Source organism: Salvelinus alpinus, chromosome 11 (assembly GCF_045679555.1).
Source record: "Salvelinus alpinus chromosome 11, SLU_Salpinus.1, whole genome shotgun sequence".
Classification (NCBI taxonomy): domain Eukaryota; kingdom Metazoa; phylum Chordata; class Actinopteri; order Salmoniformes; family Salmonidae; genus Salvelinus; species Salvelinus alpinus.
Window position 1 is genome coordinate 47,030,612 of NC_092096.1, and position 18,654 is coordinate 47,049,265.

The window sequence follows — 18,654 nt, forward strand, 5'->3', positions numbered from 1 at the left end:
CGCCATGGGCTTCGGCTAATGGGGATCCAAATAACATTTGATAAAAAGTATGTGGACACCCCTTCAAAATAGTGGATTTGGCTATTTCAGCCACACCTGTTGCTGACAGGTGTATAAAATCGAGCACACAGTCATGCAGCTCAGTGACTTTCAATGTGGCACCGTCATAGGATCCCACCTTTCCAACAAGTCAGTTCATCAAATTTCTGCCCTGCTAGAGCTGCCACCGTCAACTTTAAGTGCTGTTATTGTGAAGTGGAAACGTCTAGGAACCCCAACGGGTCAGCCGCGAAGTGGTAGGCCACACAAGCTCACAGAACGGGACCGCCGAGTGATGAAGCGTATAAAAATCGTCTGTCCTCAGTTGCAACACTTACTATCGAGTTCCAAACTGCCTCTGGAAGCAACATCAGCACAATAACTGTTTGTCGGGAGCTTCATGAAATCGGTTTCCATGGCTGCACACAAGCCTAAGATCACCATGCGCAATGCCAAGTGTTGGCTGGAGTGGTGTAAAGCTCGCCGCCATTGTACACCAGAGCAGTGGAAACACATTCTCTGGAGTGATGAATCACGATTCACCATCTGGCAGTCCGACTGACGATTCTGGGTTTGGCAGATGCCAAGAGAACGCTACCTGCCCCAATGCATAGTGCCAACTGTTAAAGTTTGGTGGAGGATGAATAATGGTCTGGGGTTGTTTTTCATGGTTTGTGGTAGGCCCCTTAGTTCCAGTGAAGGGACATCTTAACACTACAACATACAATGACATTCTAGATGATGATTCTGTGCTTCCAACTTTGTGGCAACAGTTTGGGGAAGGCCCTTTCCTGTTTCAACATGATAATGCCCCCACGCCTGAAGCGAGGTCCATACAGAAATGGTTTGTCGAGATTGGTGTGGAAGAACTTGACTGGTCTGCACAGAGCCCTGACCTCAATCCCGACGAACACCTTTGGGATGAATTGGAACACCAGGCCTAAACGCCCAACATCAGTGCCAGACCTCACTAATGCTCTTGTGGCTGAATGGAAGCAAGTCCCTGCAGCAATGTTGCAACATCTAGTGGTAAGCCTTGCCAGAAGAGTGGAGGCTGTTATAGCAGCAAAGGGGGGACCAACTCCATATTAATGCCCATGATTTTGGAATGAAGTGTTTGATGTTTTGGTCATGTAGTGTAGTTGTGCTCCTTGGTGTCTTTGTCCCTTGTAGCATCAGCTGTGTTCTTTGTGTCAGTTTCCCTGTCTAGTTGTGTTAAAATAAATGATTGCACTTTAAGATTATTCTGTATAATGAAAAGCACTTTTCAAATGTTATTAATTATTATTAAATTCTTATTATTAATAACATCATATTTAATTCCTTTTTAAACATTCCATTCCCAGCTGGGAGGTCCTCTACCTCTCAATATTGGCCACCATTTAATTGGAAATTTGAGTGATATAAAATAAGTGTACTATACCTGACAAGTATCTGTAGTTTAGGTACATTTTTCATGTATTGTGGGCTTTGCCTCTCAAGCAGCATGGGCGCATTTGCCCATGTATGACAGCTAGAAATCATCTTTGCAAGAGAGAAACTTTGTAAAGTCGCCTAAACATTATGGTAGGTCATGTACTTTTTTTCTCAAACCACCATACCTAAAAGGGAACTAATATTACACCATTTTCAACATTGATTTTAAGACTGTTTAATCACAATTGCTGCTGAAAATCAACATCGATTGACGGACCATGTCAAGTTGGCTAGCTAGCTCATGACGTATGTCGCGCAGCTGAGAGTCGAGTGGAGACAAATGTGTTTGGTTCAGTTAGTTCAGTCATTCGTCCTGATGAGCCCTTCCCAGCTAGCTAGTTTAATCTGGCTAAATGGCAAAAACAGCAGCAAAGCACTAGCTAAAACCTGTAAAATGAAGTTATCTTTATTTCGATGGGCAAATGAGAAATAACTTGTAGTATTGGTCACCATCTGGATGTCACCGTGTCATACTAATTAGCAAAAGTTATGACAAGCTGGTCCGAATGACCAGGGCAAAGGTGATGTTTTGAGGTGTTTGCCGACGTGAGTTGCTTCTCACTGGTCAGCAGTTACTTCCCACCATGCAGTTGTATCACGTCACAGGCGGTAGCTAAGGTGGCCAATTTGTTCCATTCCACTTGATTTTATTTAGAGTAGGATAGCAGTCTACACGAGAAATTACAGACTATATCATCTCACCATGATAGTCTGCTGCTCAATGGGGAGAGTTTTCTCTGCAAGCTGTCAACACAATAACACTGGGCACTGACAGTGTCCTTCGCTCCCTCTTGCCGAGCACTGCTGTCCAGTAAGGAGATGGAAATAGCTAGTTAGTGTAGCCAATATCAGGCAAGGGTGACAGCTAAAGCACATTTATTCTAGCCCAAGTTTCAAATTCTAGCTGAAGTTTCTAACCACAAGCATAAACTAGCTAGCTGGGAATGGCTCATCAGGACGACTGACTGAACTTAATCCATTTGTCTCCATTCGACTCTCAGCTGCGCGACATACGTCATCAATTTGGGCACCAGGTGTGTCCCTATATCCTCTCCCCTAATCACTTCAATTTCGCTAGCTAACAGCTAACTTTCAGTAGCTAGCTAGTTATCTCTAAATATTGTTTGAATTGCTTGTCAGCTATAGTAGTGATGACAGTATGCGTAGTCAGACAGACAACTTCCTCAGGATAAGTTTAGACTCAAAATATAGTCATAGACTACTTGCAAATGTCAAGCTCTTTCCCAAAGCCTTCTCTGATGAAGCAAGCTAAATGAAACAATTTTTTTGCTTAGCTAGCTACATGCCAATTGCAGAAAGGATAGGCTACTTTCACATAGCCTATCTGAAATTACATTATGTTTACTGATCATGAAAAACATGCAGCTTCTTGTTGTATAACTATGATATAGAGCTTAAATATGGGCAATTGTTTTGCATGGAATAATTGGAAGTGAGTCGTTCTGATGTGCTCTTCAAGAGGTGATAATATTACAACCAAAAAAATGTAACATTTATTTGTCAATTCCTTGAAAACTGCACCCGGTTGTCAATGGTTTTAGCATAGCTGGGGATCTCCCTACTATCTCTCTACAAATCGAACATTCTGCACCTTACTGTGACGTTTATTGATAACAACCCAAATGGTGCCATTTGGGACGTACGCCAACTGAAGTCTCTGTATTTCAATAAAGTTGTGTAATAAATACCATTTAATATAACACAAGCATATTGCTATTACGTTATTATAACTAACTTCTTTCAAAACAGGGTTTCTCGACAAACTCATAAGCAGATACTGAGACCCACACACACCCAGAGACAGATGGCTGGCACAGAACTTTCATAAACACTGATAAGAAAAGGGTGCTTGGTTCTGCATTTCACGAGATACTGAGACACACACATACCCAAGGACAGAGGGCTGACGTAAACCTTTCATAAACACTGATTAAAATAGGAACATCTACGCACACACAAAATCTCCTCTTTAGGCTGAACATTTTACAGAGACACACAGATATGACAGGAACATCTACGCACACACCTAAACTCCTGTTTTAGCTGAACATTTCTGAAGACAAAGAACTCTACTCAGAGCCAATGGGACAGTGATACTAGCCTGAAGGGGACCTCGCCCAACTCATCAGGACCAACCAGAGGACCAGAACTTCCAGACTCAACCTACTTTCTGTGCTGTATAAAATGTCTATGCACTCTGTTATCTGGGCTCTTTCCGACGGTTCTCTATTAGCCAGACAGAACGAGTCCGTGCACGCTTGTACCAGATATCTTTACTCTTAAATAAAACTGTCGCTTGTCATACAATTTACCACCTTGTCTGAATCGATCCTTGACCGGCTCACCCTTCTCCATATCCAATTATCAACAGTTGTCATACTGTCTATGATGTTATAGTCCATGGGCCAGCAGATGATAACTATACAAAATTAAACACAGATCAAGGAGACCCATTGGGGAAGTTTTTTTGCTATACAGTCATCATAAAAAAATTCTATAATCAGTCCCAGCAACCTACATTATGTCAGTTATACTGTATGTATTTAGAAAAATATTACCAGAATAGTGGTTAAAATATGCCAAAAAAGCCGTCCGAATTGCTGAGTTTTGTAGCGTTTTCAAATACATTACATTAAAATCCTTAGGAAAGCCTTCACTGATGTATATTAATTTAAATGATATGTAATATGATTCTATAAATTATGTCAACATCAAAAAATGTGATGTGAAACCTGCTCCGTTCATTGTATTCTATTTGAAATTCTATATGAGTGCATTACGTCCAGCAAAGTGGTCTAAAATGGATTAAATGAATATATTTCCTCAGCAATCTACACACAATACCCCATATTGACAAAGCGAAAACAGGTTTTTAGAAATGTTTGCATCAAAAATCAAAAATCTTATTTACATAACTATTCAGACCTTTTGCTATGAGCCTTGAAATTGAGCTCAGGTGCATGCTGTTCCCATTGATCATCCTTCAGATGTTTCTACAACTTGATTGGAGTCCATCTGTGGTAAATTCAATTGATTGGACATTATTTGGAAAAGCACGCGCCTGTCTTTATAAGGTCCCACAGTTGACAGTGCATGTCAGAGCAAAAACCAAGCCATGAGGTCAAAGGAATTGCCTGTAGAGCTCTGAGACAGGATTGTATCTGCAGCATTGAAGGTCCCCAAGATCACAGTGGCCTCCATCATTCTTAAATGGAAGAACTTTGGAACCACCAAGAGTCTTCCTAGAGCTGGCTGCCCAGCCAAACTGAGCAATCGGGGGAGAAGGGCCTTGATCAGGGAGGTGACCAAGAACCCGATGGTCACTGTGACAGAGCTCCAGAGTTCCTCTGTGGAGATGGGAGCACCTTCCAGAAGGACATGCATCTCTGCAGCACTTCACCAATCAGACCTTTAAGGAGTGGCCAGACGGCAGCCACTCCTTAGTAAAAGGCACATGACAGCCCACTTGGAGTTTGCCAAAAGGCAGCTAAAGACTCTCAGACCATGAAAAACAAGATGGTCTGATGAAACCAAGATTGAAATCTTTGGGCTGAATGCCAAGCATCAAGTCTGGAGGAAACCAAGCTTGCTGCCATCCAGGACCTCCATACCAGGCGGTGTCAGAAGAAGGCCCTAAAAATAGTCAAAGGCTCCAGCCACCCTAGTCATAGACTGTTCTCTCTGCTACCGCATGGCAAGCGGTACCGGAGCGCCAAGACCAGATCCAAGAGGCTTCTAAACAGCTTCTACCCCCAAGCCATAAGACTTCTGAACAGCTAATCAAATGGCTACCGCCCACCCCCACCCACCCAAGCTGCTACTACTCTCTGTTATTATCCATTCATAGCCACTTTAACAACCCTACCTGCATGTACATAATTATCTCAATTACCTCGACACCGGTGCCCCCGCACATTGACACATTGACTCTGTACCGGTACCCCCTGTATATAGCCCCGCTGTTGTTATTCACTGCTGCTCTTTAATTCTTTGTTTTTCTTATCTCTTACTTTTTTCTTAATTACATTTTTTAGGTATTTTCTTAAAACTGCATCGTTGGTTAAGGACTTGTAAGTAAGCATTTCACTGTAAGGTCTACACCTGTTGTATTCGACGCATGTGACAAATACAATTTGATTTGATTTGAAACATGGCACGGTGAAGCGTGGTGGTGGCAGCATCATGCTGTGGGGATGTTTTTCAGCGGCAGGAACTGGAAGACTAGTCAGGATCGAGGGAAAGCTGAACGGATCAAAGTACAGAGATATCCTTGTTGAAAACCTGCTCCAGTGTGCTCAGGACTTCAGACTGGGGCGAAGGCTCACCTTCCAACAAGACATTGACCCTAAGCACACAGCCAAGACAACGCAGGAGTAGCTTCGGGGCAAGTCTCAATATCCGTGAGTGGCCCAGCCAATCAAACACCTCTAGAGAAACCTGAAAATAGTTGTTCAATGATGCTCCGCATCCAACCTGATCGAGCTTGAGAGGATCTGCGAGAAACTCCCCAAATACAGGTGTGCCAAGCTTGTAGCGCCATACCCAAGAAGACTCGAGGCTGTAATCGCTGCCAAATGTGCTTCAACAAAGTACTGAGTAAAGGGTTAGAATACTTATGTAAATGTGTACTGTACAGCACTCCACCAATTATACATTTTTCAATTCAATACTATTCCCCTCAATTGAATTTAATATTTCACATAAATACACTTTAATTTAAGCTTTAAAACTGCTAAGTTTTCTCTCTGCTCATGTCAAAATGTGTAGAATTGTAGGAAATTAGCTTGAATTTTTTTTGTTTTTCTCTCCAACGCCAAATATTCTTTCCCCAGGCCCAAGACTTGGTTCGTCCAGCCATGTACCTCAGACTTCTTAGTAAAACTCCTTATAGGCTATTTGCTACTGCACTTGAGTTGTGTTCTGATTATGATTATTTTGTTATTACAAAAAGGGTTCCTGAAAAGATTGAGAACCCCTGCCATAGGATACACATTTTCCAATATGTCTGCCAACCAGCTCCATTGGTTTTAATTGGATTGGTCTGACATTGCCACAACTCTTTCAATAGTAGGTGGAATAGGCCTAATGATAATTAAAAATTATTATAGTCATGCAGATAACACAACCAGTGTTAGCCAGACTTGCAACATACAGCATAACATCTTTGTATCTTTTGTAAATATTAGCAACATTTGACAAAAACACTATTCATATAACTGGTTTTGTCAGGTTAGTTTCCTTACATTTTGCATCATTCCATTACATCATTAGTTTACCTTTCTTTCCTCAGTCTCGTTCCTGATGATCGCTAGCAATAGTGGATCATATTAGGCTATTGTATTACAAGTTATACAATCATTTGAGCCTATTTGAATCATTATGGAATGAAGACCACAGCTGTCTCTGTCACTAACAAATACATGTGTGGTAACTATATAATTTACTCAAAAGGCAAGGCACTCTTGGGAAATATTTGAATAAGGCTTTACACTAAGCAGTGAGTTATTTTAACACTGTTCCGGGGTCTATATGGGTTCACAGACTCCTCACTTTCAGTGTTGATCTATTTTATTTTATTTAGCTGTGTAGCTGTTTAAACTTGGAGCCTGGCGCACGGATCACGACTACTAGACTGTTGTCATCACAGTTCCATGATTAGTGAGGATTATCAGGGTAGATTTATAAGGACTACTGAATTATAGAACACTTTATCTGTTGACAATGTATACGAAATGCTTCAGTCTGGTTTTAGACCCCATCATAGCACTGAGACTGCACTTGTGAAGGTGGTAAATGACCTTTTAATGGCGTCAGACCGAGGCTCTGCATCTTTCCTCGTGCTCCTAGACCTTAGTGCTGCATTTGATACCATTGATCACCACATTCTTTTGGGGAGATTGGAAACCCAAATTGGTCTACACGGACAAGTTCTGGCCTGGCTTAGATATTATCTGTCGGAAAGATATCAGTTTGTCTCTGTGAATGGTTTGTCCTCTGACAAATCAACTGTAAATTTCGGTGTTCCTCAAGGTTCCGTTTTAGGACCACTATTGTTTTCACTATATATTTTACCTCTTGGGAATGTCATTCGAAAACATAATGTTAACTTTCACTGCTATGCGGATGACACACAGCTTTACATTTCAATGAAACATGGTGAAGCCCCAAAATTGCTCTCGCTAGAAGCCTGTGTTTCAGACATAAGAAAGTGGATGGCTGCAAACGTTCTACTTTTAAACTCGGACAAAACAGAGATGCTTGTTCTAGGTCCCAGGAAACAAAGAGATCTTCTGTTGAATCTGACAATTAATCTTGATGGTTGTACAGTTGTCTTAAATAAAACTGTGAAGGACCTCGGCGTTACTCTGGACCCTGATCTCTCTTTTGACAAACATATCAAGACTGTTTCAAGGACAGCTTTTTTTGATCTACGTAACATTGCAAAAATCAGAAACTTTCTGTCCAAAAATGATGCAGAAAAATTCATCCATGCTTTTGTTACTTCTAGGTTAGACTACTGCAATGCTCTACTTTCCGGCTACCCGGATAAAGCACTAAATAAACTTCAGTTAGTGCTAAATACAGCTGCTAGAATCCTGACTAGAACCAAAACATTTGATCATATTACTCCAGTGCTAGCCTCCCTACACTGGCTTCCTGTTAAGGCAAGGGCTGATTTCAAGGTGTTCCTGCTAACCTACAAAGCATTACATGGGCTTGCTCCTACCTATGTTTCCGATTTGGTCCTGCCGTACATACCTACACGTACGCTATGGTAACAAGACGCAGGCCTCCTAATTGTCCCTAGAATTTCTAAGCAAACAGCTGGAGGCAGGGCTTTCTCCTATAGAGCTACATTTTTATGGAATGGTCTGCCTACCCATGTGAGAGATGCAGACTCGGTCTCAATCTTTAAGTCTTTACTGAAGACTCATCTCTTCAGTAGGTCATATGATTGAGCGTAGTCTGGCCCAGGAGTGTGAAGGTGAACGGAAAGGCTCTGGAGCAACAAACCACCCTTGCTGTCTCTGCCTGGCCGGTTCCCCTCTCTCCACTGGGATTCTCTGCCTCTAACCCTATTACAGGGGCTGAATCACTGGCTTACTGGTGCTCTTCCATGCCGTCCCTAGGAGAGGGGTGCGTCACTTGAGTGGGTTGAGTCACTGACGTGGTCTTCCTGTCTGGGTTGGCGCCCCCCCCTTGGGTTGTGCCATGGCGGAGATCTTTGTGGGCTATCCTCGGCCTTGTCTCAGTATGGTAAGTTGGTGGTTGAAGATATCCCTCTAGTGGTGTGGGGGCTGTGCTTTGGCAAAGTGGGTGGGGTTATATCCTGCCTGTTTGGCCCTGTCCAGGGGTATCATCGGATGGGACCACAGTGTCTCCTGACTCCTCCTGTCTCAACCTCCAGTATTTGTGCTGCAGTAGTTTATGTGTCGGGGGGCATTTAAAAGTGTCCCATACAATAAGGGGATCTGCTGTACCTATGTTAAGTCGGAAAAAGTAAGTTATAAATTCTTCTGTCCTAGTTAAAAACAAGTTATCATCCAGTAGGCTTTGATTGCATTTTCAATATCTTCGCCCACGTGGAAATTATGTAAGTGTAACGGCTGTTGTCGGGAGAAGGAGAAGACCAAGGTGCAGCGTGGTAAGTATTCATAATACTTTTAATAAATACAAATACTTGAACAAAAAGCAACAAAACGACAAGTTCTGCAAAGTGCAATACAAAAAACACAAAACAACTACCCACCAACACAGGTGGGAACAGACTACCTAAGTATGGTTCTCAATCAGAGACAACGATTGACAGCTGCCTCTGATTGGGAACCATACCAGGCCAAACACATAGAAATACAACACACGGAACAAAACATAGAACTCACGCCCTGACCAACCAAAATAGAGACATAAAAAGGATCTCTAAGGTCAGGGCGTGACAGTAAGAGCAATATAAATGACAATTATGTGATGGTCTGACCGCATTCTGTCCCCTATCAACACTTTTTAACTTCTGGTGCCAGAGAGAATGACATAAGAAATTAATCAAGACGACTAGTTTGATTAAGCCTCCGCCATGTATCTCTCACTAGGTCAGGGTATTTAAGCCTCCATATATCCACTAATTCCAATATATCCATGACATTCATGATTTCCTTAAGTGCCTGAGGGTGATAGTTTGTAGTGTTTGTAGTTTCCTTTCCGGTTCATAGAGGTATTAAAACCGTATTATAATCTCCCATAATAATAGAGTCTAGTGTTGCTTGTAGAGTTGATCAATTCGTATATATATTTTCAAAGAAGCTTGGATCATCATTATTTAGACCGTATAGGTTAATAAGGCATATCTGTTTATGGTCAAATAACATATTTAAAATCATCCATCTACCTTGAGGATCTTTGGACAATTTGCACATTTGGATCAAAATTACTGTTAATTATTATCATCACCCCTTTTAAATTTCTTTACCCATGGGAGAAATATATTTCACCCTCCCAGTCCTTTTTCCACAAAACTTCATCAAAAATTGTTGAATGAGTTTCCTGTAAACAATAGATATTATATTCCTTTCTTGTAGCCAAAAAATACAAAAATACTGATCGTCTTTTCTTATTATCTGCTAAGCCATCACAATTATAACTGGCTATACTTATTTCACCAATTACCATAATGAGACACAAGTTTCAATTCAATTTATCATAATATATGTTTGTAAACGTACCATTAAAAAGTAACATTATTTCATCAATTACCATAATGAGGCACAATTTTCAATTATTTGTATTATGATATATGTTTGTAAACGTACCATTAAAAAGTTGAATGATGATTGAGTGTCTATATAGCTGTTCCATGATATTTGCATTGCTACTAAGTAAACCTCCAATTGGTCCCCACTATTCCACCCACTAAAACCCCTCCTCATCCAGAGTTGGGTTGTCATCCCAATGCCTGGCAGACCCCCTCCGACCCCCCGGATCCCATGGCCTGGAGAGACCGGGACCCATCCTTCGAAAAGAGCACACAGTGCCACCCACAAAACAGAAGCAGATCAACCGCCAAAAGTATTTCCATCGCCCTCACCTCGAATTGGATTATATATAGCTATAAAAAAAATAGAATTTGTTAATTTCCATAATTAGCAATTCATTTTTGAAGTAATGTAGGCAGTTTATGCAAAGGATTGTTTCCTCTTACCAGTATTGCCATTACCAAAATGACATTACGGCAAGCAACTATTATTTTAGCAAACAATTATTGGGATTCATCCTATATAATGTCCCTAACATCTTTTACTCCCTCGTAACAGTTGTGGGATACACACACACAAACACGCCCGCCCGCACGCACACGCACACACACAGAGAAACACTCATACACACTCAACCCCTTTCCCCCACAACAACCATAGACTCAGATTCTCAACAGTTGCACCATCCCAGAGCCCAACTCAAGAAAGGTCTTGATTTACGAATGCGTATACAGTGGCAGCTGTATGAGAAGGCCTGCAAAACTGAGCAAAAAAATGGGCAGAAATGGGGAGATTTGATTTACCATTGTAGTATCATTTTATCTAAAGAAGATACTTTTTTAAATGTAAAAAAATATATATTTTTATGAAATTCACTGAGGATGATCCTCCCCTTCTTCCTCTGAGGAGCCTCCACTGACTTAGATGTACAAGGTGGGCGAATGTCAATATGGTTTTCACAGAAGTAGTGCACTGGGCCTTTACTATTATTAGCAGACCGACATAGACATCTGTAGCCTGAGCAAAAAACCTTTTCAGCTTCTCCACTTTTGCAAAAATGGTAGTATAATTAAGACCAGTATCTTGCAATTGTAAAATTGTAAAAGTTGTTGCCCTGTCCCTTTCTCGGCGATTGTTATTCTAATGTAATCCAGAAAGACCTCTCCTCAAACATTTACATCAAAAGGTGCAAAGTTATGGGCAAAGACATCCACATCAAATTTAATATTTTTATTGATCAAATAACATGGAAAACAACCACTTTCTGTGCAGTATTAAGTATTAATTTACCATCCTTACAAACCACTTAATGTAAATCTGCATTACAGTATTGTACATACTGTAGGCTGGTCATCTTGGTTTGTACCCATGGAATTTCCATCACCATGAAAGAAACTATACACATACAGTAATTGAGTACATTGAGACATCAAGAGTTTTGTGATGATATGATGTGGCACTGTTGGTAGAGCATGGCGTTTGCAATGCTAGGCTTGTGGGATCGATTCCCATTGCTCTGGATAAGAGCGTCTTCTAAAATGGAAAATTAATTAATAGACTGTTTCAGGTTTCACATATAAATAAGTTGCATTTGCAAAGTTTTCAAGAAACTGGAAAACATATCAAGCATTTTTACATTCCGCAAGTATTATATCATATTTCACAAGTATTATAATTATTGTACAGATAATTATCAGACTAAAGAAATGCTCAAATACATTTCATTTTTTCACAAAAGTAGTGCACTGGACCTTTACTAGTCCTGTATTAGCGGACCAATATAGACGTTCTGTCTGGGAATAATTTTTTCTGCACCAGACAATATTACACACACACAGACATACACCCACACACACACTAGTACACGTAATAAAACGGTTAGTTTACTTACACAATGGCCAGGATTCAACATGCCTTTTAAAGGCAATGTTACTGTGTTTGCAGAGATTGCATTCAAGGTAAGCGCTGTAGATGTTTGCTCAATTGGAAATTCACTTTAAATGTCAAGCATGTTTCGGATTGAGTCCTGGCCAATATAACACAATAATAGCTAAACTTCTTTCACAAACTGTTTGTTGGAAATATTACACAGTATTGCAATCTGCTGGCACTGCTTCTTGAAAATATAGTTTTCAAGAGACGAGGATCACAATGAAAACAAACCTTCAGTCTTTATTGTGTTTTATTCTTATGTACTGTTCTCTCCGACTGGAGCAGTGCAACCAACCAACCAACCAAGACAAAGCAGAGATTTTAGACAAAAATTCAGTATTTATTAAATGTACAGTTATACAGTTTATATTATATCTCCAGATAAACAATAAAACATATTACATCTTGATGCATCATAGTATTATTCACTTTGACATGGCGGACCCGTCCTTTCTACATACAGTGTCTACAAACTATCTCTCACTCTCCTTCTTCATCCCGCTTTTTAAAAATGTTTATCTCTCTCTATATTAAGTGGCCTGGGGCAGAGAGAGAAACTCATCATTTCTACATACAGTGTCAACAAACTCTGTCTGCGCCCCAAATGGTACCCTATTCCCGATATAGACCAGGGCCCATAGTGCACTATATGGGGAAAAGGGTGTCATTTGGGACGAAACCTATACCTCTCTATCTCTTTCTATTAAGTGACCTGGGGGCTCGGAGAGAAACTCTTGTAAGGGGAAGGAGGGAGAGAAGGATGGATAGAGGGGTAGACAGGGTGAATGTAAGAAGGCATGGCAGTCATACAGTGTCAACCAACTATACCTCTCCTTCTCCATCTCTCAGTCTGTTCTAAAGATTATGAACAGTCAAAATTATGTCTTTCATGAAATTGGATGATATTTGGATGAAACCAGATCCCAGTATGATGTCCAAAGTATGAAAAATAACTGTTGCTTCTACATTGATAAAGTTTGATAATAAAGTACCTGGTCCTCTCCCCAGTGTTAAACACTTGGATTCAGGTGGCTGGATAATTAGGGGGATAGGGTGACATCACCATAACTCTATCATGTTAATACATCAATGGTAACATGATATTCTCTTACCTCATTTAAATAAGTACTGCCTTGTAACCAACATTGGAGAAGGCGGTTTTGCAGAAGGGCACGGTTTACATAAATAGATAGCTACTCCGCTGGTGGCCAAAATTTTACGGAGGGTTTCAGAAAATATTATTAAAGGTTTACCCTCTTCATCTAAGGCAAAGGTTATTGTGTTTCCCCTTTATCTGTGTCTGGTGTTAGCTAGTTAATGGCTAGCTAGGTGTTCAGCCAGAAGAAGAAGGGTCGTTCAAAACTCAGACGCAGTTGTCAAGTCAACACATTCGCCAGTGCAGCTGTGAACCACATCACAAGAGACATGACAAACGAGAGATGTAAAAAACATTTTTTGACATCATTGATAAAATGTCATAAAATTAGCTTGAGATGGTTTTACTGCAACGCTGCTCACTGCATCAAAGTTGCTTGACATAGGTTTTTCAAAGAGCTGTCAGTCTAGGCGAGCTCATGTATATGGACCGCAGTGTAAAGGAAAAGTAGCCAACAAGTTCTCAGCATATGTGGGAACTTTTGGAAGTTGGAAGACTTTTGGAAGCATTCCAGGTGAAGCTGGTTCAGAGAATGCCAAGAGTGTGTAAAGCTGTCATCAAGGCAAAGGGTGGCTACTTTGAAGAATGTCAAATATAAAAAATATTTAGATTTGTTTGACACTTTTTTTGGGTTATTACATGATTCCATAGGTGTTATTTCATAGTTTTGATGTCCCCACTATTATTCTACAATGTAGAAAATATATTTTCTATTTTTTTTTAACAGTAATGAGCAGGTGTTTAACTTTTGACTGGTACTGTATTTTTTTTAAATTTTCATTGTTGGACATAATAAACTGTAAAAACACCAGAAAATCAGCTCCAAGTTATTTTACTTTAGAAAATCTGTTGCAAAGTATTCCCATACATAATAGAGTGACACGTAATCGTATACAAATGTAAGCATAGCTTGAAATTATTATGTTTTTGTCAAATATATCTGTTTGGGCTTTTTGCGGTTCAATTTACGGTCTACAAATGATTTGTAATTATGCTCTGGCCCACGGCTGAATCTAGTTGATGATCCCTGGTTTACAGTGTGGGGCTGAAGAGTGTGTGTGTGTATATGTGTGGAGATAGAGCTGAAACTAGCCCACAAGGCTAAACTGAATTAGCCCCCAGGCTGAGTCTCTAGGGTAGGAAACTAGCTAACGACAATAGTGAACAGAGCACAACCTTCTGGCTCTTTCTGTTTCATCTAGATCTTATTTGATACCCGCATGCACACACGCAAGCATTACACACACAAACACACACCTTCAATGGAACTCTCTTCAGCATGTGAACGTGAAGGCCTATAAAGAGCCTCTAACTTTGTAACATAGAACCACTGGACTGTATTCTAGAACATAGTGTTCTGCAGTAAAATTCTCTGGCCGTATTTTAGAACATAGAAGACTATACTATCTAGAGCCATTTAGAGAGTTAAGACATTGAGTTTTCTGCATTATGATGCATTTACATGACACAGTACAATCAAATAATTCCATATGGTAGCCATGTGCAATATTGACAAATAGCAGTTTATAGAATTATCTTAATTAAATTAAACATGCTCAGTAAATGAACATCTTGAATTTATTTAAAATCCAAATACTTGTCATGAATGGATAAATGGAATGCTCAATGGCAGCAACATGATGTCCATTCTAAAAGTTGGCCGAACTCTCTCTATATACAGTTGAAGTCGGAAGTTTACATACACTTAGGTTGGAGTCATTAAAACTCGTTTTTCAACCACCCCACAAATTTCTTGTTAACAAACTATAGTTTTGGCAAGTCGGTTAGGACATCTACTTTGTGCATGACACGAGTAATTTTCCAACAAATGTTTACAGACAGATTATTTCACTTATAATTCACTGTATCACAATTCCAGTGGGTCAAAAGTTTACATACACTAAGTTGACTGTGCCTTTAAACAGCTTGGAAAATTCCAGAAAATTATGTCATGCCTTTAGAAGCTTCTGATAGGCGAATTGACATCATTTGAGTCAATTGGAGGTGTACCTGTGGATGTATTTCAAGGCCTACCTGCAAACTCAGTGCCTCTTTGCTTGACATCACGGGAAAATCAAATGAAATCAGCCAAGACCTCAGAAAATAAATTGTAGACCTCCACAAGTCTGGTTCATCATTGGGAGCAATTTCCAAACACTTGAAGGTACCACGTTCATCTGTACAAATAATAGTACGCAAGTATAAACACAATGGCACCACGCAGCCATCATACCGCTCAGGAAGGAGATGCGTTCTGTCTCCTAACGTACTTTGGTCCGACAAGTGAAAATCAATCCCAGAACAAAAGCAAAGGACCTTGTGAAGATGCTGGAGGAAACAGGTACAGAAGTATCTATGTCAACAGTGAAACGAGCCATATATCGACATAACCTGATAGGCTGCTCAGCAAGAAAGAAGCAACTGCTCCAAAACCGGCATAAAAAAAGCCAGACTACAGTTTGCAACTGCAAATGGGGACAAAGATTGTACTTTTTGGAGAAATGTCCTCTGGTCTGATGAAACAAAAATAGAACTAATTTGGCCATAATGATAAAAAAAATGGTTGTCATGACTTCTTTGAATAAAAGGTTTTAAAACAAATAAAACCGTTTGATAAAAGAGCAATAACAAAAAATTCATCAACTTTAAATTCAGCTTTTAAAAACATATTCTCGTAAGGACAAGCGAGACACAGAGACACTGGTTAAAGCTGTTGTTCTGTGTGTTAAACACATACTGGGGTGGATTTCCTAAAATCATAAAGACCATCTTTAGCACTAAATACATGTGCTGATCAAATCAAAAAATAAACGTGTGCCCAAACTAATGCTCCGATGTACATAAATACATATAAATTGTGATTTTGTAAAATCATGTTCCCTGATCCTAAACCACATCAGTGTAAAAATAAAACCACTTTTGGGGTCCTAAATGTACATATACATTTTAGTAATTTATCAGACGTTCTTATCCAGAGCGACTTACTGGATAAATTAGGGTTAAGTGCCTTGCTCAAGGGCACATCAACAGATTTTTCACCTAATTAGCTCAGGGATTCGAAAACCAGTAACGTTTCAGTTACTGGCCCAATGGTCTTAACCACTAGAGGTACCCTGACACCACGGTACTTTTTTTGACGTGTGTGAGGTCTTCTCCCTTCTAGCAATGGTGTGAACCATTCAATCAACACTGTGTATGAAAACTTTCAAACTTTTAAATAGACCCTCACAACCAAAAGGGGGGGGAAGGGGTATGATGACTGCTAAAATACCACAGCAAAGTCGTCTCCCCTGGTTACCATAGCAACCCGGCAATTAACCTCCCCACCAAAAAAATTATCTCTGCATTTGCTCATCTGACAAAATTAAATAGATCATCCATCACAAAAAAAGATGAAAACAAATTAAAGATTAAAAAAGTGGTAAAATAATGTTGATGAATATACACAGAGGCATATTATAATATTATATACCAAGACAGACAGGCAGCAAGTACCAGTGGGGGAGGATTGGTGAGGAAGGGATACAGAAAGAAAGTTTCAGAAAGGTCTTTCTATTCCAGAGCAAATCAGCATCGCTCCCCAAAAAAATCTAAATTGTTCGCTACCACGATCACTTCTCCTCCTCTTCTCCATTCATCCCTCTTTTCTCCCCAAGGACACCTTTAGTCAGTAGTACAGGTCATGTAAAACAACAATAACATTACATTACACAGATTAATAATAATAATAATAATAATATATCCACAGAATATTCTTGTCCACATACAGAATATGTCTACGTCCCAATGTACCCTATTCTCAATAGGGCTCTGGTCAAAACTAATGTACTAAATAGGTGAAAGAGTGCCATTTGGGACGCAGGCCAACATGTGAAAACACGCATAGGGCATTTTCCTGGGCAGTTCAAAATCAAGCAAAAACTTTTGGTAACCTCGTCTATCTCTCTATCTAAAACCCTGGTGAGAAGAAATACAAATATATATATATATATTTTTATGAAAACATTAACAAAAAAACTAACTGAAGCTCAGGACCATTAGGTTTACATAAATGTACATATGGTTTACATATCTGCTTCTGATAGGACAGGGGTAGAGGAAGAGGATGAGTCCACCAATGAGGCAATGCTATTGTCCAGACTCCTGTTCCAGGTGCTCCTATTGGGTGTTAAGGGAAAAGTGGGTGTGGAGCAGTTGGAGGGCGGACCCGAGCTGGAGCTAGGGCTGTGAATGGATAAGGAGAAGAGAGCGTCGCTACGGAGACCTTTGGACTCGAGTTCCGCCTGCAGGTATTGGCAGATCTCCTCTGGTAGACGTTGTAACTCCGCCTCCAAGTCTCGCTCCAATCGGGCCTGCAGCTGGAAATCACAAAATAGAACAAACACCAAATTGAGACTGCATTCAGAATACTACAAAAATACCCCCCGTGTATAACGTAAAATACCAAATAATGCATGTAGAGCAGAATTAGGCCGATACCTACTAATTATCAAAATCCAGAAAAAAGCTGTTAAATTCTACAACCCCCTAAAAGGAAGTGATTTCCAAATCTTCCATAACAAAGCCATCACCTACAGAGAAATTAACCTGGAGAAGAGCCCCCTAAGCAAGCTGGTCCTGGGGCGCTATTCACAAACACAAATAGACCCCACAGTGCCACAGAAACACAATTAGAACCAACCAAATCATGAGAAAACAAAAAGAGAATTACTTGTAAAATAATTTACAATGCTATTTGGCCCTAAACAGAGAGTACACAGTGGCAGAATACCTGACCACTGTGACTGACCCAAAACTAAAGAGATATTTGACTATGTACAGGCTCAGTGAGCACAGCCTTGCTATTGAGAAAGGCCGCCGAAGGCAGACCTGGCTCTCAAGAGAAGACAGGCTATGTGCACACTGGCCACAAAATGAGTTGGAAACTGAGCTGCACTTCCTAAACTCCTGCCAAATGTATGACCATATTAGAGACACATGTTTCCCTCAGATTACACAGACCCACAAAGAATTTGAAAACAAATCCAATTTTGATAAACCACCATATCTATTCAATTCAAATCAAATTGTATTGGTCACATACACATGGTAAGCAGATGTTAATGCGAGTGTAGCGAAATGCTTCTGCTTCTATTTCCGACCGTGCAGTAATATCTAACAAGTAATCTAACAATTTCACAACAACTACATTATACACACAAGTGTAAAGGGATGAATAAGAATATGTACATATAAATATATGGATGAGCGATGGCCGTGCAGCATAGGCAAGATGCAATA

The 18,654-nt window shown here is 40.1% G+C and overlaps 1 protein-coding gene across 3 annotated transcripts in view; it reads right to left on the bottom strand.

The window, feature by feature from the left end:
* Positions 1-12,537: 12,537 nt before the first annotated feature.
* The window catches only part of LOC139534262 (1-phosphatidylinositol 4,5-bisphosphate phosphodiesterase beta-3-like), a 111,740-nt gene continuing 105,623 nt past the window's right edge, over positions 12,538-18,654 (bottom strand). For 2 of the 3 annotated variants that reach the window (XM_071333273.1, XM_071333272.1), the window contains one exon: positions 12,538-17,732. In XM_071333273.1, coding sequence (XP_071189374.1) covers positions 17,439-17,732 — 294 coding nt within the window. In that variant the 3' untranslated portion in view covers positions 12,538-17,438. The remainder of the gene's footprint in view (positions 17,733-18,654) is intronic. The other variant, XM_071333274.1, reaches the window with a different exon arrangement.